The 23,277-nt window shown below is 51.8% G+C and overlaps 2 protein-coding genes across 3 annotated transcripts; both read left to right on the forward strand.

The window, feature by feature from the left end:
• The first annotated feature begins 4,405 nt into the window (after positions 1 to 4,405).
• On the forward strand, positions 4,406 to 10,849 carry GPR162 (G protein-coupled receptor 162). Of its 2 annotated transcripts, XM_079319519.1 has the most exons (5): positions 4,406 to 4,653; positions 6,350 to 8,113; positions 8,909 to 9,098; positions 9,653 to 9,804; positions 9,970 to 10,849. In XM_079319519.1, the coding sequence occupies exons 2-5, from the start codon at positions 7,274 to 7,276 to the stop codon at positions 10,495 to 10,497; spliced, it is 1,710 nt and encodes a 569-aa protein (XP_079175645.1). In that variant the 5' UTR covers positions 4,406 to 4,653; positions 6,350 to 7,273; the 3' UTR covers positions 10,498 to 10,849. The 2 variants fall into 2 exon arrangements, with proteins under 2 accessions (XP_079175645.1, XP_079175644.1); XM_079319518.1 differs by lacking the exon at positions 4,406 to 4,653 and having other exon boundaries at positions 6,340 to 8,113.
• Positions 10,850 to 11,380: 531 nt separating this feature from the next.
• Positions 11,381 to 23,238, forward strand: P3H3 (prolyl 3-hydroxylase 3). Its single transcript, XM_079319357.1, has 15 exons — positions 11,381 to 12,232; positions 12,805 to 12,957; positions 13,643 to 13,832; positions 13,960 to 14,091; positions 14,903 to 15,036; positions 15,311 to 15,400; positions 15,717 to 15,769; positions 15,949 to 16,007; positions 17,163 to 17,287; positions 17,409 to 17,504; positions 18,486 to 18,636; positions 18,807 to 18,924; positions 21,263 to 21,338; positions 21,759 to 21,899; positions 22,132 to 23,238. The coding sequence occupies exons 1-15, from the start codon at positions 11,528 to 11,530 to the stop codon at positions 22,342 to 22,344; spliced, it is 2,436 nt and encodes an 811-aa protein (XP_079175483.1). The 5' UTR covers positions 11,381 to 11,527; the 3' UTR covers positions 22,345 to 23,238.
• The last annotated feature ends 39 nt before the right edge of the window (positions 23,239 to 23,277 follow it).

A 23,277-nucleotide genomic window follows, 5' to 3' on the forward strand; every position in this document is an offset into this window, starting at 1 on the left:
AGAAGGGAAAAAGCTGTGCACTCCAGACTCTTCTAATTTCTTTTTTCTTGGGGATGGGAAGGTGGGGGGAGGGGAGAGGAAGGGCAGTGTCCATTTGAATGGCTCATCACCCAGCCTCACGCAGCTGCAGAGAAAGAGGAGCTTCCATCCACCCTTCTCAAAGGTGAGGGTATAGTCTGAGTACCAGACTCTTCCAAGATGCTCAGCTCTGGACTGGTTTCCTTTCTGAGAGTATTCCCAAGTGTGTATTTCCAAGGAGGAAGCCCAGGGTTTGCAAGTGCACTCACCTCTGAGCAACACCTCCAAACCACAGCCTTTGCCTCACACATGTCAGCATCCTTCCTTGGCATCCCCCCGAAGAAGCCTTTGGCTCTCCTTCTGTTCATTTTCCAGCCAGCTTGGCCAAGTCTTAGAGGTGCTTCCAGATTTGGAGAATCAAAGAACAACAGAATAAGAGGTGGTGGCAGAGATTGCCTCGCTGGCAAGGCATCAAAAAAGAAGAAAGGAGAAACCCCAGCTCCTCAGTGCTTCAGCACCAGCTGGCTTGTGTCAAGGTGCCTGTTTCAGTGCTGGGAAGTCCCTTCTCTGAGCTTGTCCGTGTGCTGTGTGGAGATGAGGCTCTGGAGGTGAGCAGCAGTAACAGTGATGCTGGCTGTGTGAGGACCGTGGCTCCAGAGGGGCCAGCACACCACCCAAAACAATGAGGGGAGCCAGAGAGCAGCATCCAGCATCTCAGCAGGGCTCCTGAAAGGCCAGGCTATTTTTGAATTAAATGATTGTTCTGGCCTTGGGAAACCTCAAACATGCCTAGAGAAGCCAGAGGTAAAACAAAAATTGCAATTCAGTGTTACAAATTTAAAGCAAAGAAGTAATTTCAGCTCCTTCCAGATATTGTGGGTTCCCAGACTAATGATTCAAGAGCTCCTAATTATCTTTTCTGTGTATGAGAACAAACAAGTAAGTGTTCGGTAATTTTGGAAAGCAGCATAATTAAATTCTGAAATGACAGTTTTACATCTTTTACAGACTGGAATTCACTGAGCTGGGATATCAGTGATGCCACAAGAGCAATGAAAAAGGGGTCCCTAACACTCAGAAGAGAAGAACACTCAAAACATTGTACTGGATGGGAAGGGGGATGGGGGGAAAGCAGGAGGACGTACCCCCTTCTGCCAAACAGCACGCAGCATTACATCATATATTTGACAAAGCTACCCTGGCAATTCCTTTTCTCATGGTAGATATCATATACAAATATTTCTGTATGTGACAGAGGAAGAAACAATTTGAGGGTGCCCAGCTGTGTAAGTAAAAACATTCAATGGTAAACAGGCATCCACAAGTCCAAATCCTAGTTTATACATTGTGAACCCTAAATATTTCTGTGAAGCTCATAACCAGCACTAGTCATCTGTCCCCTGATGAGAGCTATTATCAATTGCCCATTTTGCAGATGAAATATCCGAGAAATCTCACTAAATCTTGCCATACAGTGCTAGAAATAGAACCTAAGGTTAGGATATGACAAATCTACATTGCAGTCGCTGTCACTGGAGGGAGATGCTTGGCTGGATTTTTGTTAGCCATTAACCACACCCTGCTCAGAGAGCCAGGAAGGATGCCAGGAAACCTGCTTGCAAGCACACCAATGTAGCCTCACAGGAGGCTGCATAAGCCATGTTTGGGCTTAGAGGGAGGATTTAATTGCATCCATGATCTGTGAGAAACGTATGAAACCTCCCATGGCCCCTATCAAAGTCCTGAGTAAGAGCTACAAACCATCAAAACCCTGTGAAGTGCATTTGGTTGTCGTGTAAATGCTTCTGCTTTTAGGATTCTGCTGTTTGTTCCTTGGTTAATGAGCTCTGTTCCTTTAAGGATCCAAGTTACCTCTGGGAAGTGCATTTCCCTGGACCTGCAGAGCTGCTGTCCAGAAATAACTGATCTTTATGCAGTGAACTCTTCCAGAAACCATTTCATACCCCGACATTGTAACAGCACTGTTTCTTCAGACCCGGATGCCTTAGACTATTTTAGTGAGCTGAGACTTCAGACAGCAGGTTGCTGGTCGGAGTACAGCCTGACTGCAGGAATTAAAAAATGTTCCCAGGTTCCCAGCTGTGTGAGTCCTCCTCAGAGATGAGTCTTGGAGGCGGGGGGGGGGGTCACACTTCTAGCCCAGATTTCCTAGATACACAGGGAACCCTGCAGTGTGAGGCTTCAGGAATTCCAGGTGTGAGTATTGGTGCTCCTTTGCAGCTGTATTGTCAATATGCAGCATATACACAGTTGCAAAGTACCTCTTATGAAAACCAGTGAAACCAGATGTCTGGAAATCTTTAAAATACATTTAGATGACATGGATGGACAGGCATCTGCTTGGGAGTGTGACAGCCCTAGGGTAAGAGCTCTTCTTCCAACAGTTTGTTCCACTTCACAGTAAATCTTCAATTTTTTGCTTTCATTCAAAGTAATAACCCAGACTAATTTGCAAACACAAAAAGCTTCCTTGAGACTGGAGGACTGCTCCCATCCAGCTCTGCTCACCAATCTTGTCAGGTGTAGCCTAAGCCATGAAGAGATGCTGGGCTGCAGCTTGTCCCTTCCCATGTGGAGAGGAGGCAGGTAGACAGTACAGAAAGTGCTGTAAGCTTGGTTTGCTGGTTCCCTAAGAGAACACGAGGATTTATTCACCCACACAAGCAGGCCACCAAATAGGCACAAAGTAACAAGCAGGCAAGTCTCAGACTAAGGAGACTCAACTCCTGAATCAGAAGAGGATGGTGATGTGGAAGTTATCACATTAAGCAATTCATACAAATGACACAACTGAAGCTGCACAAATGTTTACATTTGTGGATACGGATCCTCTCATTTCAAGGGATAACCCTCCCACAAACAATAAAGGTTGAACAGTGACAGAGGGGGCCATTACTGTCCCTTCTCACATCTTTGGCTCCTGCTGTTGCTGGACGAGCCACTGAGCTGAACCACCTCAAGACTGTTCCTCTGTGGGAGTTCCTCATGCCAAAGAATAGCAAGATTATGGCAGCATTGTCACCACCTGTCTTCCTCAAAAATAACTCTTGTCACCCACCAGACACAAAGCTGGATCTATTCTAGTGCTTTCCCATTCTACTCACTGTCTCCAAAACAGACCTCACTCACAACAGCTACTGCAATGCAAAATCTCTCTTTTACCTCCAGAACTGCTGCTCCTGGGCCCAAGAACCAGCAGTACCTCCAGCTTTCTTCCTCAGGAGTCTCTCCCTGTGCTGATCCTACAAATCTCAGATGAAATCTGCTATCTAAGACACTTGGGGTCACCTCAGCCAATACTGAGGATGAGAAATGAAATCCGCCCTGTCAGCAGGGTGATAAATCTGAGCAGATCCTGGAACCGTAGGTCCACTTTAGCAAACAGGGTGATGAAGCAGGAGCAGATATGTAGAGAGAAAAAGACGATGACAAAGACTTTTTGGCCACATGGTAAATGTCTGGGGACTTACTTCAGACTAGCCCTAGCCCAAATCAAAGCTGAATTCTCACAATGGTCAGAGCACATTTGCTGCACATCTTGCAGGTCATTTCACCTAAATTGTTCATGTTCTCCTGATCCAAATTGAGGTGCCAATGCAGCTTAACTGTCCACCAAAATGGACTCCTATCCCAGTTCTGATGGAGGAAAAGAGCACGATATTGGCAGACAACAGGCCCTAAAACGAATGAAGACAAGGAAGGTATTGGGGCCTTCACTTCAGCAGCAAGATGGGTAACAGGAAAATGAGATGTCTATGTTCTTGTGAAGACTTTCTAGGCAGGATCGCCCTGGCTGAGGTGACACAGCTGGAGGGGGAGATTTACCCCTCTGACATGACCAAATAATTCCTCTGAGCACTACTCCCACTCTATCTCCCCTCCTCTCTTCCCCCTTTCCCCCGTCTGTAGGACTAGGCTGTAGGTTGGTGATGAGGCCACCACAGCAGCTGTGCAAACTGAGGCACCCTGGGCACCCTATGCCCGAGGCACCTTGCCCCCCAAGCACCCTTCGCAGCACCAGCTCCCGGCCTTTCCCCTCACTTCGCACCCAGGATCCCCACGTCTCCTACGGCCTGGGCGCCTCCTCATGTCCCTCTTTGGCAAAGGGTCCCGGCGCCTTCTTGTCCCGCCAGCGGCACCGTGGGGTGGGCCCGTGCCGGCCCGTGGGGCAGGAGGGCTGCACACGACGGGGACCCGCCGTGCCTGGGCCGTGCCAAGCGCGGCTCAAGGAGCACGGCCGGGAGCAGCCCGCCCCGTCGCCGCGGCCCGTCGGGAGCAGCGGCGGGGCCGGTGCCGGGGCCGGGGCGGGGGCCGGTGCCGGGGCCGGGGCGGGGGCCGGTGCCGGGGCGGCGGCTCCGCGCCCGTCCGCCCGTCCCGCCCCCTGGCTGCTCGGCCCGGCGGTGCTCCCGCCGCCGTCCCCCGCCGGCGCTCCCCGCCCCTCGCTCCTCGCCGAGCCCCGCCCGGCGGTGGCCGGAGCGCGGGGCCGGGGCGGCTGCCTGCGGCGGCCGGAGCTGCGGCGGCGGCGGCCGGGGCCGGGGGCCGGCACGGCCGGGCAGAGGCGCGCACAGCCGCGCGGGGCGCCCGTCGCCATGGCAGCGCTTGCTCCGGCGAGAGGTAAGATGGGTCCCCCCGGCCCCCGCCGCCGCCGCCGCGATCGGCCCCCGCTGCGCCGCCGGCGGCCCCCGCTCCGCCGGGCACGGCCGCGCCCCGGGGCGCCCCGCGGGCTCCGCGGCTCCCGCCCAGCACAGCCCAGCGCAGCCCAGCCCCGGCCGAGCCGCTGCGCTCCGCCGCCGCCGCGCGAGGCTCGGGCGGCCAGACCCCCGCCGTGCCCGGACTGCCGAGCGGGGGGCGAGGGGAGGGGGCGGCGGGGCAGCGGCGCACCTCGGCCCGGCCGGCCGCGTCTCCGGGCACCCCGGCTTTCTGCGCGCTTCTTTGCCATCGTTCTGGGTCACCTTCCCCTCCGAGCCCACTCCCTCGCCTCCCCCTGCATCAGCAGCCCCGCCGGCGTCTCCTGCGCTCTCCCCCGCTGGTGGGATGGGCGGTGGGTGCGCCCAGGGAGCCCGGCGGGTTTCCCCGACCTGGGCATCCATCCTGCCTTAGTTCTGAGGCGCTCGGGTCTCCGCGAGCGGCAGGACCACAGCTCGAAGCAGAATTGGGCCCCAAAACCAGCAGAAGCGGGAGGATTCCAGCCTCATCGAGGGATCAGTGTGGGCCACCAGAACAAGCTGGTTGGGAAGGGCAGAAGGAGATGCTGCAAGGAAATTCGTTCCCCTGGGATTATCAGCGACGGGTAGTTCTGTAACTGTCTCCAGAGGCCACAGGCCTAACTGCAAGAGTGGTGGTGCGGGGGGCAAAAAGATGAAACAGAGTAGAATGGGGGCATTGCCAATCCAGTCATGGCAAACTGCTCCAAGCACGGAGAAAAGGAGGCAAAGCCTCAGGTGAGGATGTGGAAGCCACCGAGAGGATGAGAAAATAGGGAGAAGCAGAAGGGAGGGGGGAGTGGGAGCTGACCCGCTAGCTCAGGCTTGGGTACTGAGCCATCCACATAGAGATTTAAGTTTACATCTGCTCTGGTCAAGGCACAGAGCAGGCCTGTACCTTCCTGGAATGTACTGCTTGGGTGTCCCGTGTGGATGAAGACAGAGAAGGGGGTCTGAGCTGGTAGGACCGGGGAGGCAAAGGTAAGTAGTCTCAGGAATAGGTTAGTAGTTTTTTTCCCTGTGTTTGTGACTGGGGGGGGTCTCTGGAGACCAGAACTGCTCCAGCAGAAACATATGGCTGAAAGACTTGTGTGCCAATGTTGAATGGCAGGGTACTGTTGGAATGGTGGAATGCTCCCATGGATGGGACAGGATAGAAGCAGCAGGTTAAAAGCCAGATCATTGGCAGAGAGAAGATGAGGTCCAAAGACTGCTGGAGCTGTGGGAGCTGAACAGCTGAAACAAGGGGTCTAGCAGCACACACATGGGGATGGCAGGGTTGGAATTGCGAGGGATGATGCAGGTCAGACCTTCCATGCCAGAAATTACATTAGTAACATTTTGGGTAGGCACCCTAGGACTGGAAGGGCAGGGAGCATGGTGTATCTCAGCAGCACTGGATGGAGTTGATGGGAACCAGAGTCCAGCCTGAGCTGTGCAGGGACTGGTGCAAATTTGGCTCTTCTGTTCCGTGAAAGACACAGGGAATGCTCCACACTGTCTAAATCATGACAAGGTGTTAGTGTGGGCAAGGAGAGAGAGGGAGAGAGAAGGAGAGATCGGGGAAGATAGAATGATCTTAAATTACTTTTTTCTCTCTTCCACAGTGAAACTCATGCCCTGAATCTCCAAGGGAACCTTTGAAAAGGATCTTCCCCTCCCTGCCATCTCCTTATTGTTTGCCAGCTGTGCCCTGCGCAGGAAAGCTTTAAAGACCAGCAAAAAGAGCACAGCAAAAAGGACAATGTAGTGAGAGTGCAGTGAGGTCTTGGATAGGGAGCTCTTTGAATCTTGTTTCTCACCCTTCCCTCTTCCTTGATAGCTCTGACAGCCTTGGCAGGAACCTCTACCTGGCCCTGAGCACGGTGGCATTTGGTGACAGGGGAATTACACACTGTATACACCGCCCTCACTTTTTCATCGGGACCTTTGCTCTTTTTTCTGTCATCTGTGAAACTCTTGCCTAACTCCTCATACCCTAGGACACTGGGTAGCAGGCACTTGCTTCTGCCAAACTGTTTGGAGTCCCTAGAAGTCCCTGTTTGTGTGTAGCTTTCACCACTCCCAGCAGAAGGTGGTCTCTGAGTCAGAAGGTATCTGGTGGCCACATGAAGTAATGAGAGTTTTTTATTTGGGAGAAGAGTGAAGGAGAGTGATGTAATAGATGGGGAGGAAAAAAAAAAAGTGAGCCCAAGTGAGTGAGGGAAGAAGCACTGGCAAGTGTTCATGAGAGAGAAAAAAGGTGGAAGAAAGAGAACAAGAGGAAAAAAAAACCCAGATGAATAACTTAGAACAAGGGGAAGAAATATAATCAAATACAAGGGAAAGGGAAGACTGGAAGCGAGACAGAATTGACGGCTGTTCTGCCTGGCACCTGGTGGCAATGCCTTGAGAAACCCTTCCAGCGTGCAAACAACTCATATTGCAGCAGCAGATGAGGAGAGACGTGGCTCCCCCAGTGCAGAGTCCCACTCACCCTCCTATGAAATCCCAGCAGCAGAGGCAGGGTACAGTCTAGCAGGGGTGGCAGCATGGGGGACTCTGAATCAGAGTCCACCTTGCATAACAACTCACTGTGGTGGCTGGCATGTGGGATGTTAGCTCTGTTGGCCAACTCTTGGATTATCCTCAGCATCACGGCCAAACAACAGAAACACAAGCCTCTGGAGCTGCTGCTGTGCTTCCTTGCTGGCACGCACATCCTTATGGCAGCAGTACCCCTCACCACCTATGCCGTGGTGCAGCTGCGGCGCGAGTCCTCCGACTACGACTGGAATGAAAGCATCTGCAAGGTCTTTGTCTCCACGTACTACACCCTGGCGCTGGCCACCTGCTTCACAGTGGCCTCCCTGTCCTACCACCGGATGTGGATGGTGAGATGGCCTGTCAACTACCGCCTGAGCAACGCCAAGAAGCAGGCTCTGCACGCCGTCATGGGGATCTGGATGGTGTCATTCATCCTCTCCACCCTGCCTTCCATCGGCTGGCACAACAACGGCGAGCGCTACTATGCCCGTGGCTGCCAGTTCATTGTCAGCAAAATAGGGCTGGGCTTCGGTGTGTGCTTTAGCCTCCTGCTGCTTGGAGGCATCGTCATGGGCTTGGTGTGCGTGGGTATCACCTTCTACCAAACCCTGTGGGCACACAGAAGGCGCCGGCGGTGCCACCATCAGAGAGCGGAAGAAGCGTCATCCTGCTCTTCATCAGCACACACCACTTTCAATGTGCCAGCCATTGTGGTGGAGGATGTACGAGGCAAAAGGAGGTCTTCACTGGACGGCTCCGAGTCAGCCAAGACCTCCTTGCAGATGACCAACCTCATAAGCGCCATTGTCTTCCTGTATGACACGCTCACTGGGGTGCCTATCTTGGTAAGCATCCAGCTCCCCCTTTCCCTTCAGAGTCTGCAGTTAAACCAGATTTGCTTTCCTCTCAAGTTTTAGAGAAGGATCTCTCCTGTCCCACCAGCCGCAGAACTGCCGCATCTGAATCTGTGTTATTCTGAGCGGTGGTTTTAAAAAGATTGCAGTAATTCTCTCATCCTTCCGCAGCAGCATTTTCTTAAGTCTAAGCCTGGGGAATACACACCACACAGCTAAAACCACTGTGCAAGTTTTAAGTGGCTAAGAAGAGAGGAAATTATTCTGCAAACTTACTTGTGAAAACAATGAGATTTCTATTACTCCAGTTTCCTTCTGGAGAACTGACACACTAGATTTAACAGCCGATGAATCCAGTTGTCTTTTTCTTTCTGCTTGCATGGCTGTAGGCTGCATTCAGGTTTTGGCTAGCCGATCGATTCTGTGCAAAATTGAAGAGCTAGAGAAGTTCTCAAAAAGAACCCTTAAAAGAGGAGAGGCTGAGTCACAGATTATTTTTTTCCCCAGTTGCTGTGTCCTTTGTTAGCACCTATTTAGCTCCAGCTGGTAATGAGCACAGGAAGAAGGGATGCTAGCACCAGGTCTCATGTTAGAGATATGACAGCTTGGAATATGGTCCAGCAAACCTGGGGCAAGACCCCGGGAGCAGTTTTTCAAAGGGACACACGGTAATTGATGAATCCTTTAGAGAAGATTATGTTCTACTACAGAATTGATTCATGTTACCTTTGTCCCTTGATCTCTACCTCTGTCTCCTTGGCATTATCGCTTTTTCTTACCTTAAAGGTCGTGAGTTTTTTCAGCCTGCGCTATGATACGGCCCCCACCTGGATGGTTCTTGCTGTGCTCTGGTGTTCCATGGTGCAGACCTTGCTGCTGCCCTCTTTCATCTGGTCCTGCGAGCGCTACCGAGCAGATCTCCGCACCGTGTGGGAGCAGTGTGTGGCTATCATGTCTGAGGAAGACACAGAGGATGGTGAGCTCCTCATCTGACAGTCACCTTTCTTCACTAACCAACCGCCCCAAAATACTACAGAGGAAAGAGGGAGTCTTTGAGAAAAGGATGTTGTGGTGTTGTGAGTAGCTCAGTGACATTCAGCTTGGGGTCAGCAACCATGAGAAAATTTATTCTGTAGAGAGGCTCTGCCACTCACTTGCAGCCTCAGGACTAGCATCCAGGAAGCATTAGTGTGACATCCTCCTCACTAGTTGCAAGCATAGATACATTGTGTGTGTGGCTGCCAAGCCACAACTGAAGTGACATGCTGGCCTCAGCCCAGCTCGCTGATCCAAGGGTCCCAAGACCTGGCAGTGAGCGATTCAAAGGCAAGACAGAAGAAATAGGGCACTGTCTGGCTGCTTTAGTGCTGATGCAAGCAGAAAGATGAGGTCCTTGTTCAGAGGTGAGCCCTGAGGGCTGCAAGTAGGGCAGCACAAGTCAGATAAGCATTAGGATGGTGTCCAGGTGCCCTGATAATGCTCCTCTTCTGACTGAAAAGTGTTGACTGCCGTTCTTGTCTTTGCCAACAGATGGTGTGTGTGATGATTATGGTGATGGCAGGATCTGCAAAGTGAGATTCGATGCGAACGGCGCTGCAGCTGCGAAGCGGGACTCGCGGGACATCAAGCTGCTGCCCATGCACCACATGTTGTTGCCCCAGGACAAGGTGCACTACCTGCAGGTGAGCCAAAAGCTAGCGGGGCAGCCCCACAACCCACTTCCTTCTCTGTCAGTTTCCCACGCCTTTGTGTCCTCCTGAGTCTCTTCTCTGAGAAAACCTCAGCTACTCCCTTCCTGTTCTGACTCTTCAAGTCTTCCATCACCTGCCCCCCTCTCTGTTTTCCAGGTCCCTATCTCACGGAGAATGTCACATGATGAGACTAACATCTTCTCCGCCCACCGCTCTGCTCCATCCTTCCTACACAAGTGGTCTTCGTCTGACGACATCCGCATTCCCACCCCCCGCAAGCCCGGAGGCCCTGGTTTCTTGCCTCCCCAGCTGCACGACTACCAGCACCGCCGGCGGCCCCCAGAAGATGAGCTGACGACCCTGCGGCAATTTTTGGAGGGGGGGCTGTTGCCCCGGGGCTCCAGCTCCAGCGCCTGCTTCTTCCGAGATGAGATCACCACGTTCATCGACGAGACGCCACAGCCCACCCCAGCCTGCAGCCCACGGCACTCCCGTCTCCTGCTCGCGTCGCGCCGCGACCGCCGCCTCTCCCTCGGCAGCAGGGAGGAGGAGAATTCCGACCGGCCACGGCGCTGCTCCGTTCTTGGCAATGAAGTCTGGCAGCTGCAGGACGGAGAGCAGGCGCCATGTGAAAGGACCCTAGAGGCCTGCGAGCCACAGACCTTCCAGGACCCCAAACTATGAGAGACAGCATCAAAAACATTCAGTGCCATCACAGTTTTTAAATAAAACTTCAAGCGTTCCCTTTGTCCCGGGACCCAATCACTAATTTGCATTTTCATCTTTCTCGCCAGCAGGCAGAGAACAAGGCACCCCATGCTGGTGGGGGAAAAAGAAGTGGGACAGACCTGCAGAAGGGACGGATGGACAGACAGCCTGTGCCTGCTCTCAGGTTACAAACACATCCACCGCTGCCACCGCCACTTGGCACCCTTGCCAGTCCCGTCCCTTTGTGAACTCCACCCTCGCATCCGCTCTGCCCTAAGAGATGAGGCAGACGCAGAATGGTATTAAAATTCTATATTTGGAGTGTCAATCGTGTGTCTGTTTTTAAAATACTATATTAGTAATAATTTTGTTTCCATAGAAACAAAATGATTGGCCCGATGTTTAATGAAGCTTCACAGGCTTTTGGAAGGGAAATGCAGAATGTGCGAGGCTCCTTTCCTCCCTCTTCATCCTTTCTTGTCAGTTCCTCTGAAAGGCAACAGATGCTTAGGAGCCTGGGAAAGGGAGTGATGCCCTTAGAGGAGTTGTCGTGGGAGACTGGATGAAAGGTCTTCTGTCCATTTCAGAGTGGTGCTAAGCAGAGGCCTTGGGTTTCTAACATTGCTCAGCTAAAGGTTTTGCTTTGAGGCAACTCCGGGCTTGGAAATAATTCTCTCCAAGAAGACCTTGACCCTTAACATTTTATTTTACCAGTGCAAACTCTTGATTCCAGTGCAGACTTTGTGTGAAACTTGAGATGACCTGAACTTCTCAGCCAAACAGGAAAACTGACAGGCTTCTGGGGGAAGGCTCCCTCAACTGCTCACACCATCAAAGCTGGGAGTGGTGAGGTCAACTCTTGTCAGGGAGATGCAAGAGTTGTGTGTGGGAGATGGACCTTCTGGCTGGTGCTGGCTGTGGTTCCAGCCATGGGCAAAGGTCAGGCAGTGTCAGAGGGAGATAGGTAGCCCCTCACCCCCAAAGCAGTTCTCCATGTGATGGGAATATGAAGTGTCCAAGCGTGACTCCAAGGAGAGGCCTCGTTGGAGGCGTTAGGGTGACCCACGCCGAAGGGAGGGTTCGCGCTGGGGCGGCCGCCCGGACAGGGGCCACGTCAGCCAGCGGGAGCGGCAGCAGCACCGGGAGCCCCCGCGGCGCAGCAGGGCCCGGGCCGAGCCCGCCCGCCCACCGCGGCCCCGGACCGGCGCCGCCCCGGGGGTGGGCCGAGCCCGGGGCCCGCCAGCACGCCCGCCCGGCCCGGACCCCTTCTCCTCTGCCTCCGCCTTCTCCTGCCGGAGCCATGGCCTCGCTGCTGTGCCTCAGCCTGCTCGCCGCCGCCGCGGCCGCCACGTCGCCGGGCCGGCTGGTGCCGTTCGACCTGCTGTACGCGGACGGGGTGCGGGCGTACCTGGCGCGGGACTGGGCGCGGGCGGCCGAGCTGCTGCAGCGCGCCCTGCACAGCTACTCGGGGCTGCGGGCGGCCCGCCGCGCCTGCCGCGCCGCCTGCGCCCGCCAGGAGCCCTTCGCCGGCGGGCCCGGGCGCTGGGAGGCCGCGCTGCTCGGGCCGGTGCTGCAGCGCGCCGGGTGCCTGCAGCGCTGCCTGGGCCGGCGGCTGCGCCCCGCGCCCTCCGCGCACCGCGCCAGCCGCGCCGTGCGCCGCGACTTCCAGCGCAGGGAGCCCTACAACTACCTGCAGGTGGCCTTCTTCCAGGTGGGCAGCGGCCCCGGGCGGGCTCGCCGCGGAGGGGTGGCAGCTGCCGCCTCCGGGGTGCTGTCCTGCAGGGTCTCCGGGCGGCCGGGGGGGTGAACGCCTTTCCGCGGCCTCGAGAAGAGACGGCCGAGAGGGAACCTTATTGATGCGCAGAAATATCTGCGAGGGGGTTGCCAAGGGAATGGAGCCAGGTTCTTCTCACTGGTGCCAGCCGCTACAAGAGGCAACAGGCAGAAGCTGATGCGCAGAAGTTCCACCCTTAGGTGGAATATTAGGAAGAATTCTACTATGCGGGTGACCGTGCACTGGAACAGATTGCCCGGAGCAGTTGTGGAATCTCCCTCACCGGAGACATTCCAAAACCATCTGGATGCAATCTGGTGCCATGTGCTGCAGGACGACCCTGCTTGTGCAGGGAGGTTGGAGCAGATGACCCGCTGTGGTCTCTTCCGATCTCACCCATTGTGTAATTCTGTGATTCTGTGAACCCGGGAAGCAGCTGGGGTGAGGGGTGGGTGTGAACTGCAGAGACCTGCAGGAGCGTGACAGGCACTGCTACCTTTTCTCCACAGCTGAAGAAGCTGGACCAGGCCGTGTCTGCCGCTCACACCTTCTTTGTCGCTAATCCCCAGCACCTCCAAATGCGGGAGGACATTGAGAAATACCGGCGAATGTCAGGGGTGAAGTCAGACAGCTTCCAGGACCTGGAGGCCACGCCGCACTGGGTGAGGGCTCAGTGCAGAGCCACGCATGAGCCACTCTTATTCCACCCTAGAGACCAGTCTGGGACCCTGATGTCTTCCTACACAAAGGCCATGGCTTGAGACAGGGCCCCCAAAGACAGAACCGTAGATAGATTCAGCCTGGAAGGGACCTTTAATGATCGTCTAATCCAAGTTCCCTGAGACACCTTCCACTAGATCAGGTTGCTCAGAGCCCTATCAAACCTGGCCTTGGAACACTTTGAGGGATGGGACATGCACAGCTTCTCTGGGCAACCTGCTTCAGTGTCTCACTACAGTAAAAGTGTAAAAGTATCTTATCTCCATTCCAACAAATATTTTATATTCCATCAAAATGCTTTTCCAGTTTAATACCGTTGCCCCTTGTTCTGTCACTGCAGGCCTTGATGCAGTCTTGCTCAGACCCCTTTCTGTCTGAAAGGCTGCAGGAAGATGTCCCTGCAGCCTTCTCTTCGAGATGAGGACAAACCACTCTTAAGTGTGGCGAGAGACTTTTTGATGACAGTTATTTGGCTTAAGTCTAGGATTTGCTGTCACTGTGTGGTTGAACGTGCATGAGCAGGCGGGCCCCTGTATGTCAGCATCACCCTGTGAGCAGCTCAGAAGTCTCAGGGCATCCTTTGGTGTCACTCACTCTGATGAAGGGACCTGGATCTATCCTTCACAGGAAGCATATGAGACTGGTGTGCAGCACTATGATGCGGATGAGTACCTGCAGGCCGTGGCCAGGCTGGAGGAGTCACTCTCAGAGGCCCTGTCAGCCCTGGAAGAGTGTCGTGCCCTGTGTGAAGGGCCTTGGGAGGATGAGGATGAGGAGGAGGAGAAAATGCAGCCTGGCCTGTATGAAGCCATTGCAGGTAGTGTTAGAGGTGTGGAGGATTGGGTGGGAAGGCTATCCTCCCCACACTGGACACATCCCACCTCCCAGCACTCCTGCCTGGAAGAGGTGTGACCTACTGACTTTCTTGCTCCTCTCTCTTGCAGCCCATTATATTCAGGTTTTGAAGTGCAGACAGCAGTGTGTCCTGGAAATTGCCACAAAGCCAGGGAGAATTTCTGCCACAGAGGATTTCATACCATCTCATCTTGATTTGCTGCAGTTTGCCTACAGCCAGGGTGAGCAGAGCCACAAACCAATATGTTGTGGCACCCCTACACTTGCCCTTTGTCTCTGATCCTGGAGGGCAGCTTGTCATGGAGAAAAGTGGGCACACTGACCTGAGCTCTACTTCTGTTTGCCCTCTAACTCTTCCCAGAACCTCTATTCAAGTCTGTGGCCACCTTGGGAGATGTCCCTTGTGGTATTCTTCAGTCTCATTGCCAGGTTCTGTGATATGAGGCTGTTCCCATGTTGCTGAGTGTTTTATACCCTTTTCTGTACATGGGTCCAGACCAGGCTCTCACTTCCTGCCTAGAGGCTGCCCATGCATCTCACCTCAGCAGTGGTGTTCCTTCTGAGGCACCTCTACCTGTTCCTGCTGAACTAATGGCCTGTCATGACACTGGTCATCCTGTCACTTTCACACATCCCTCAACCCTTCTTTTGCACAGCCCTGCTCCTCCCCATGCTGACCCAACTGTTTCTTAGTTCTCTGTCAGAAGCCTGGTAAAACTTGTGTCTCAGAGAAGCTGCTAGCCCCCTCATCTCATGTGTTGCATGAAGGAAGTGAAACCATCGCTCTTTCAGAACATACTTAATTTTAATCTGTTTCTTCCAAACCAGCTCCCAATAAGTATTAAAGGCATGCCTGTTCTATTCAGGTTCATTCCCATTGTTGGGTGGAGGCCCTACTAGGCAGGGGTTGCTGTGTGCTTGGTGTAAGGCCAGCTGCCAGGTCCTGACAGGGACACTGGGTGCTGCTGGCCTGTACACATTCACTGCTCTAGTCTTTCAGAGATGTGTGTGTTTGTTCTCTCCCCCCTCAAGTTGGGAACCAGACACTAGCTGCTGAATGTGCTGCCTCCTACTTGCTCTTCTATCCCACGGATGAGCCCATGTTGGAGAAAATGAAAGAGTATCACAGAGAACTGGGAGAGGACACAGCTGTCACAGCCAGACAGGTAGTTACAGCTCTAGGTCTGTCCTTTTTGGTCCTCCCCTGTCCCACAGGACAGGGTCACAGTCCAAGAGACAAAAAGGGAAAGTTGTTTCACTGCAGACATGTGCTAAGGCCAGGATTGAATAAACTGGAGTTTACTTCTAGTCTGTGTCCCTTCAGGACAAGAACGGGTTTTATTGTGCAGTGTGATGGGACAGGCTACTGCCCCTGCCCGGGACAGGGATGGGGTTGTCTTGTGTGAGGTGGTTGTTTGACAAGTCTCTTTGCTTCCTTAGAGTATTCAGCTTTATGTGCAGAGATCTTTGATGGAGAAGAAGTTGATTTATTATGCAGTGGACCATCTGGGAGAAACTTTTAATGACCCTGTAAGTATTGTCTTAATCTTCCTGCTATGGTTTCAGCAATTGTTCACAATCACAGTTGTCAGAATTCACTTCAGTAGGCCATGATCCAGATGGCATCAGATGCTGATGAGAAGGACCCCCAAGTCCTTAAGAGGTGGATCTGTAAGGCTCTTCTGCTGCTCTGGGACTGAAGTTAATTTGAAATCGCCGCTGTAACCATATACATTGGCTCAATTTATCTGTCCTGAGAAGTGGGCAGCAGTGGTTGGTCTGGTACTCACTGGAGAAGCAGTGCAAGGTTTGTTGTGTACTGTGTACCTGTGTTTTTTTCCTACAGGATCTTTGGACTCCAGATGAGCTGATTCCTGAAAACCTAAAGCAGAAACACAGGTAAGATTGGGCATGTCAGCTAGGACTGCAATATAAGCAGAGGTGGTACAAGGAACAGTAATACATAGAGAAGTGAGCCCAAAAGGAACTGGAAGGATGTGAAATGCTGCTACAGAGGAGGGTTGGGCATAGCACTTGTACTGACAGCCCTGGTCTCTGTTTGTTCCCTTGCTCCCGAGAGAGGATCAGGAGAAGCAAAAGCGGGAAACTCTGGATGTGGAAGAGTGGGAGAAGAGGGGTGAGTAAAAGAGCTTGCAGGAGGTCTTGGATGCAGTCAGCCAGGTTTCCTCAGGCTAAGGGCTGTCTTCCACCCTCAGACATTTGAATGCAACCATAGATGCAGACTGACTTGAATGGCTCGGCAAGTCTTTTCACTCTTCTTTTCTTCCTCTTTGATGCATGTGTAATCTTGCACAATCTCCCCACGTCTCTGGCATGTGAACTCAAAGGGCACTGTGGCTGGAGAAGCTGAGAACAGCCTGAGTGTGTGACAAGCCTGTGGACCTGCAGATCCCTGTTCAGTGTGCCAGGAGTGTCTACACCATACCTGATTCAGCTCCACCAGCCCAACTTCAATCAACATTTTTCTGAAAGGGACATGAAGGGAAGGGCCAGGAAATGGAACTGGAAGCAGGCAATGTAGCTTGGGCAAGTCTTTCCCTGAAAAACAGAAGTCCAAAGGGTTGGTGGCTGAATAATACAAACTGTAGTACAGAGCCTCATGTTCTTGCTGGTCCCCTGTTGTTATGTGTGGATACAGAGACTCTTGGAAGGCTCTGTCGTGGAGTCATTGCTTAAAATGACCCCAAGTTGTTCCCTGCTGTGGCACCTGTGAGAGTAGAGCCTTCTAAGGGCCTGAGCCTTGATGTTCCTCATCATCCAGAGGCCAGAGGGGGTGGGGAAAAAGGCCAAAGACCAAAAAGCTAAATCATCAGCTAATATCCAGTGCTTCTCTTTGGGGATGAATAAAGCAGAAATATTCACCAGAGATAATTCTGGGATAAGATGTAGATGAAAGGTGATTGAAAGGAGGGTTGATGGAGGTGTTTACCTGCTTCTTTTCTCCAGAGCCTCACTCCAGTGGGCTGGACCTGTTCTGCTGCTGCAATCCACAGTGCACTCATCTTCCCCCAGCTCCCTGCTGCTCTCCCAGCAAGTCCCAAGTCTCTGCTGGCTCCTGAAGCACATGCTGTAGGCCAGCTTCCCCAGCTGGTGCTCTGGGTCCCCTGAAGCATGTGAGGGGTCTGCGAGGAGCGGGCGCTTCTGGGGAACTGTCCTGTCTTCTCAGAGAATGTATAGTGTCACTCCACTTCCTTACCCAGGCTGGGGGTTGGTGTCTGAGGGATTCTTGTCCAAAGCTTGCTCATGCCTGTCTGTGCTTGCTTCTCAACAGGTCCTTTGCCTTTTGAGGGCATTGTTGTCACGATGGATTCCCAGCAGATGAATGGAACCCAGAGGGTTGTGTTCGACAGAGTGCTGACAGAGTCTGAGTGTAAGGACCTTCTCCGGCTGACAAAGGTGAGGCCAGGATCCCTTAAGAACTCCCGTGTGTGCTCTCCTCCTCAGCAGGCAGGGCAGTAGGGTTTCTATGGAGAGAGGTGGCAGCCTAATGCATGTTGTCTGTATCCTTCTATTCCAGGCAGCAGGGGAAGCAGGAGATGGATACCGGGCAAGACGGTCACCTCACACCCCACATGAGAGATTTGAAGGGTTAACTGTTTTGAAGGCCATGCAGGTAAAATGCATCTGTGAGTCTGCTGCATTCTTAATTGTCCAGAAAGAGAGTTTGCCACCTGAGTGTTCTCTTCTGTGAATTGCACTCTGGGTGGTACCGTGGGTGTGCTGTCTCCCTCACAACACTTGTGGTCTCCTTTGACCTGCTTCCTCCTCAATCACATTCAGGGGTTTTGTGCATGGAGGGCTTGACAGGTGCTTCCTCTTCTGTGAGGCAGGGTTTTGGGACTGCTTGACCCTGTGAGGTAGCCTTACAAACATGCTTAGTTTAGAGTTGGAGAATAAATTAAGGTAGAAGGAGCCTGTTGAGATCTCTAATCTGACCTCCAGCATGTCTAATTCCAAAGCTAGATGAAATTCCTTAATTCTTAGTGTAGGCAAGTTCTGAACATTTCTAAGGGTGAAGATTCTTCAGCCTCTCCAGGCACCTTTTTTGTTGTTGTACCAGTCTTGTGAGGGTGAAATTTTTCTTCATATCTAGCCAAAATTTCCCTTGCTTGCAGCTTTTGTCTGCTGCATCTTTTCAGTGTGTCTCTCTGAGGGGACTCTGTCTCCATCTCATCTGTAACAGCCTTTTAGGTGACAGGAGGCTGTACTTAGATGTTCCTTTGGCCTTCTCTTCTCTAGTCTGAAGAAAGCCTCTTTTTCTTTTGGCTTCTTTTTCTAAGTCATGTGTTCCAACATTCCTGCCATCTTAGGACTCTTTATTCAAGACTCACTTCAGCCTCCTAGTATCTGTTGTGTAGTGGGAGACCCAAAATGATGCAGCTTTCCAGATGTGGCTTCGTGGGCTAAGGAGAAGGAAATAACTGCTGTGCTGTACAGTTGTACTCCTGAGTTACATTTAAATGAGAAAATGTGTTCTTTTCTTGCCTGAGTGACTACAGGACTTTACAAAGGTCTCTTCTTCTGTGCTGCGTACGTGTATCATTTCTTAGAGTGTCTTTGTAAGTATTGTAACAGACTTGTTTTTCACTTGTAGCTGGCCCAAAACGGGGACGTGGAATGGAGAGACGCCAAATTGCTTCTGCAGGCTAGTGAGAAATCTCGGAAAATCATAGAGTCCTATTTCACTCCTGGAAAGAAACTCCATTTTTCATTCACACACCTTGTGTGTCGCAGAGCTGTAGATGGTAAAGAACCTTTCATCCTGCTAGTCCCTGTCTCCCAGAGAGTCTCCTCACTCCTAGCCATGTGCTCTCAGAGACTATGCTCCCTTTATTCTATTTTTCTTTTCCCTTTCTCTCTGCTTTATTCTTTCTTGAAACTGAAAATGCCCATATTCATTTTTACATATTTTCAGGGGAACAGGAAGGCCGCATGGATCTTAGTCATCCCGTCCATGCTGATAATTGTCTCTTGGATCCTGAGGGGCAAGAGTGCTGGAAGGAACCTCCTGCCTATGTGTACAGGGACTACAGGTAAGAGCACCTGCATTAGATCATGTGAAGATATCCCTGGCCCCATCAGAGGATGAGCTTAGTTTATAGAAACTGGGTGATGGTTGGTTCAAAGCCATCCAGGACATCAGGCAGAAGGCTGCATCAGCATCTTCAGAACAAGGTGTAAAACACCTTCCCTAGGCTGGGAAGACCTGCCCTTTTTCCCTCCTTGCTTCAAACAGAGCAGAATGAGGCTGGGAGGCTGCACAGATTAGAACCATGATATCAAACTGTTAGCTTGTGGGTCTACCACAGTACTACAGTTAGCTGCCAGCCCTTTTCACAGGCTGTTTCTTGTAGTCAAGTTCCATATTTTACAGAATTCTGTGAATTACAGGAAAGGGATAGTCAAGCTCCTTGGATTCCTTTTGTTTGAGCAGTCAGTGTACTTCAGTGACTATTCTCTCAAGATTCACTGCAAGTACTTTGTGCTGGGTTTTTCCATTCCACGTGAGAGTTTATGTTTTTTCCAGCCTGTGGGTGGTTTTATTACTCCTCTGTGAAAGACACTGAAATATAGTTTAATGGTGATGCCAGTTGTTGCACACTGCAGCCAGATGAGGTCAGTTCACTACAGCTGATTCCTCCTGCTTTCCATCTTATCCCTGAGCATCCAGAAATGTTACTTGTCTTTTCTTTGAATGGTAGCTGTATCCAGAGCAGAAATCTCTAAGCAGCTATGATGAGGATATGGCACTTAGAGGGAATTCCATTATCATTGAGTTGTTTCCCTTCCAATAGAGTTGTTTACATGCTATAACCAGATTGTAAAGTTACCAGACTGTCGTGTAACTGGTTAGATCTCTGTCCCTCCTGTGAGAAAGCTGTCCTGTCCCTTCACTGCTCCCTGAGTTCTCTGACTTCCACTTGAATGGATGGTAAAATACCTTCCTAGAATCTATGCCACTGAGCTATTTTTGGGAGTATCCCTGTCCTCTTGCAGCTTGAGTTGTGACTGCCCAATCAGCTCAAGGGCTGAGCTCCTACAGTGTCCTTTTGAACAAAGTCCCTGTGTTCCAGACTTCCTGGATCTTTTCTGTGGATCTGTGCTATGGGCATTAATGACAGTATTGAACAGGATTGGACCCAGGGGCACACAAGTTCCAGTGATGCTCCTCTAGGTGCACAGTGCTCCTTTGGGTGTCACTGGTACTCTGGTCCCTGTGTGCTATTCATGTTCATCTTCACCTTCTCTTTTTGTTAGAAATTTCCCCCATGGCACCATTCTGAGTCCTTTTACCAGAGTCCAAACTGCTGAGATTAGGCAGGTAGTGTTTCCTTGGAAAACCCACTGTTTTTTCAAACATTGTGTGGGTAGCCCAATTTTAGTTCCCCCACATTACATTTTAAGACCATTTTCCATTTACTCCTTGTCCTCCAATTACCTTCTCAGAAATGGAGTCTAAAGCCCTGCAGACTATTGAGGTCAGGATAACACTGTTTATGCTTCAGCCATTTATCCCTACCTTCCTGTCCCTTTGGACGTGTGAGAGCTGTCCTTGCTTTTCTTCACTCATGTCAGCACCCTGGCTTCACAGCTTTATTAAAACCCTCTGGAAGAAGAGCTACAACTTCCTGTGTTTCAGGGCTAGTAATCCTCTCACTGCCCTTATGTACTTCAACATTGCTTTAGCAACCACAGTGTTGATTTGTATTTCTTCCTCTCAGTCCTATTAATTAAGAGCCTCTGTTGTTCCTCTGGTGTTCTTTATCAGCTTAATTGAATACCAAGAGGAACCCAGATAGTTTGTGCTTCATTCTTTCACCTACTTGACTGTGGTCTCACCTGTTCTGTGAAGAGGCCTCACTACTTCTCTTTGTATACCTTTAGTAAAAAAGTTTCTTGGTTTAATTTTCTTTTCTACATGCACCAGTTCTCTTTTTGATCATTCTAATTTTAGTATTACCCTGAAATTCCTTGGCTGTTAAGATAAGGCTTTATTTGCTGATCAGTCTCCTCTTCCAGGAGTTGGATTATTCCCGACCTTGAAAGACAAACAACAGGTTAGAAACAAGGTCTATCAAGCCCAGGGCATTGTCACAACAGTGCCACAGATGCATGCTGCAGGAGATTAAGAACAAACCAAAATAAAACGGGACAAGTGTGTGGAGCTAATTCCCTGACATACTCTCCCAGCCTCCTGTGGCTTGCAGCTCAGGGACTCCCCTGAGCTAGGCACTGCTGTATTTAACAACCTCAGATGGATTCTCCTGCTAACTGGTCTACTTGCTTTTGAACCTGTGACAAGGAGTGTGGGGAAGCACCTGGGAGCAATAAGCTTCACCATACATACGTACTCTTTCTTTCTGTCCACAGTGGCATTCTCTACCTCAATGATGACTTCCAGGGTGGGGGCCTTTTCTTCACTGAGATGGACACTGTGACTGTCACAGTAAGTCTGGGACGAGCCAAAAGAGGGAGAGAGGACTGAGGGCGAGACTTGGTCGGGGCAGGAGGAAACTGGTTGGTTATTGGATCCCACCGTTCCAAAAACAATCCCGTGCTGGAGCAGTGGCAGATTCAAATGGGGGCAGCTAAAGGCAAATTGAGGCAAATCTCAGGCAGAGGAGAGTTTGACCCTTTCCTAGCTGAGGTTTTCCAGACTTCTCCAGTCTGTGGGTGTCTGTGACCTTTGTTGTCCCATTGATTCTCTCTGTCCCCCTCCAAAGCCTGCCTTGCTCATAGACTGGCTGCAGATGCCTAGCAGCTCTCTGCTCCACATTCCCAGAGGCAGTGTCACCTCTGCGGGAGGCCTGTGTACTCCAGAGCAGGGGTCTGCTGCCTTCACAGTCTCTTGTCTCTCTCCTGGCAGGCTGAGGTACGTCCCAAGTGTGGGAGGCTGGTGGCCTTCAGCTCTGGCAAGGAGAACCCCCACGGCGTGTGGGCCGTGAGCAGCGGGAGGCGCTGCGCCATTGCCCTCTGGTACACGCACTCCCAGGAGCACGCTGAGCAGGTGAAGAGACAAATGCAAGTGCCTCCAGTGAGATCACATCCCACTGAGGAGCAGCTTCTGGGCTTTCCCTTGGGGCAGCAGCTGGGAGTTGCCTTCTGACAAATGTCTGGTGGAGGGGCCAGCCTGTGCTGGGCCCTGTTCAGGGGGATTGGGCTCTGGAGAGGGTGGGTGGATGTGTTCTGTCAAGACCCAGCAGGGAGGATTCACATCATTTCTGTCTCCATGGCTGTAGGATCGGGTGAAGGCAGAGGAGCTGATGGAGCAGAGGGCTGCGGGGCAGGACCAGCCTGATGGAGATGGACATCAGGGGACCAATGGCCGCAGCAGATCCTCCTCAGTGCCTCGTGCTCCCAGCCGTGCGAGCAAGCCTGCAGAGCAGAGACAGAAGCCTGGCTTGGACAGGGAGCAGCACCCCAGGGTGCTGCGGGCCAGAGATGAGTTCTGAGTGCAGGGGCCCTGTGGACTGTCACACACCATGGCCTGGCAGGTCACGGGAGGCCTGGAGCAGTGTATTAGAGTGGTAGAGCCGTAGTGATGGGGAGGGTGCAGCTTTCTTCTCTGTGGTGTCCCAGCAGCTGAAAAACGGGAGAAGGGCACAGTGTGGGAGTCAATGACACCAGGAACTTTCTTTGCTGCCTCACCGTGCTTGTCTCACTCAGAAGTAAGAAGACAAGCTCTTCTCACCCCATCCCTCTCAGTGCCAACTTCTTGGCCATCCAGGGTTAAATCTGAGACGTGGAGGAGGAGCTTGGAGTCTTTTCAGCTGGTCTGTCTCACAGTCAGGAACTCAAAATGAAAGCCTTTGAATTTCCTAAGCACCTGCAAGCTCCAGAACCTTGCGAAGTGACTTGAGACAGGAAAAGTGAGGGACTGTGAATATATGGAATAAAAGCCAAATGCTGGACACAGATATTGATGGGAGCTTGACTCTGGATACCAGGGAGACCTGCACTCTTGTTTCAGATTGAAATTTAATTAACAAATGATGGGAAGGGATTGAGCCCTCAGTGAAAGATAACAAAGTATTTGCCCAGATGTCACTACTTGTAATAAGGGAGACCAAGAGATAAAGTCAGCTGTGTCATGACTAACATGGAAAGGGTGAGGAGTGCCTTTAAGTGAAAGCACTGTACACTCATTTCCCAATAGCAAGACCTTTTTTTTTTTGTTTTCTTTTTTTTTTCCCCTCTCCATGCACTAAATTGTCCCTGAAAGCAGAAGAGAGATTTTGTTTATCATTTTCCACCCTGATAGACAATCTGCTGTCACTGTCCAGGGGATTAGTGTCCCGAGATGGGATTATATTGTAGCCAAATAGGAATTGAATGGGGTGGATATGGAGTATCTAAAAGAGCAGTGACCCTTTTCCTGGGAAGCA

The sequence above is a fragment of the Erithacus rubecula genome, assembly GCF_903797595.1.
Source record: "Erithacus rubecula genome assembly, chromosome: 1".
Classification (NCBI taxonomy): Eukaryota; Metazoa; Chordata; class Aves; order Passeriformes; family Muscicapidae; genus Erithacus; species Erithacus rubecula.

Bases quoted from the DNA above. Each gene is read 5' to 3' on its own strand.
- GPR162 (XM_079319519.1), top strand. From the start codon at position 7,274: ATGGGGGACTCTGAATCAGAGTCCACCTTGCATAACAACTCACTGTGG. The intron at 8,114-8,908 runs GTAAGCATCCAG...CTTACCTTAAAG, and splicing joins TCACTGGGGTGCCTATCTTG to GTCGTGAGTTTTTTCAGCCT. The intron at 9,099-9,652 runs GTGAGCTCCTCA...CTTTGCCAACAG, and splicing joins TGAGGAAGACACAGAGGATG to ATGGTGTGTGTGATGATTAT.
- P3H3 (XM_079319357.1), top strand. From the start codon at position 11,528: ATGAAGTGTCCAAGCGTGACTCCAAGGAGAGGCCTCGTTGGAGGCGTT. The intron at 18,637-18,806 runs GTAAAGAACCTT...ACATATTTTCAG, and splicing joins GTGTCGCAGAGCTGTAGATG to GGGAACAGGAAGGCCGCATG. The intron at 21,900-22,131 runs GTGAAGAGACAA...CCATGGCTGTAG, and splicing joins CCCAGGAGCACGCTGAGCAG to GATCGGGTGAAGGCAGAGGA.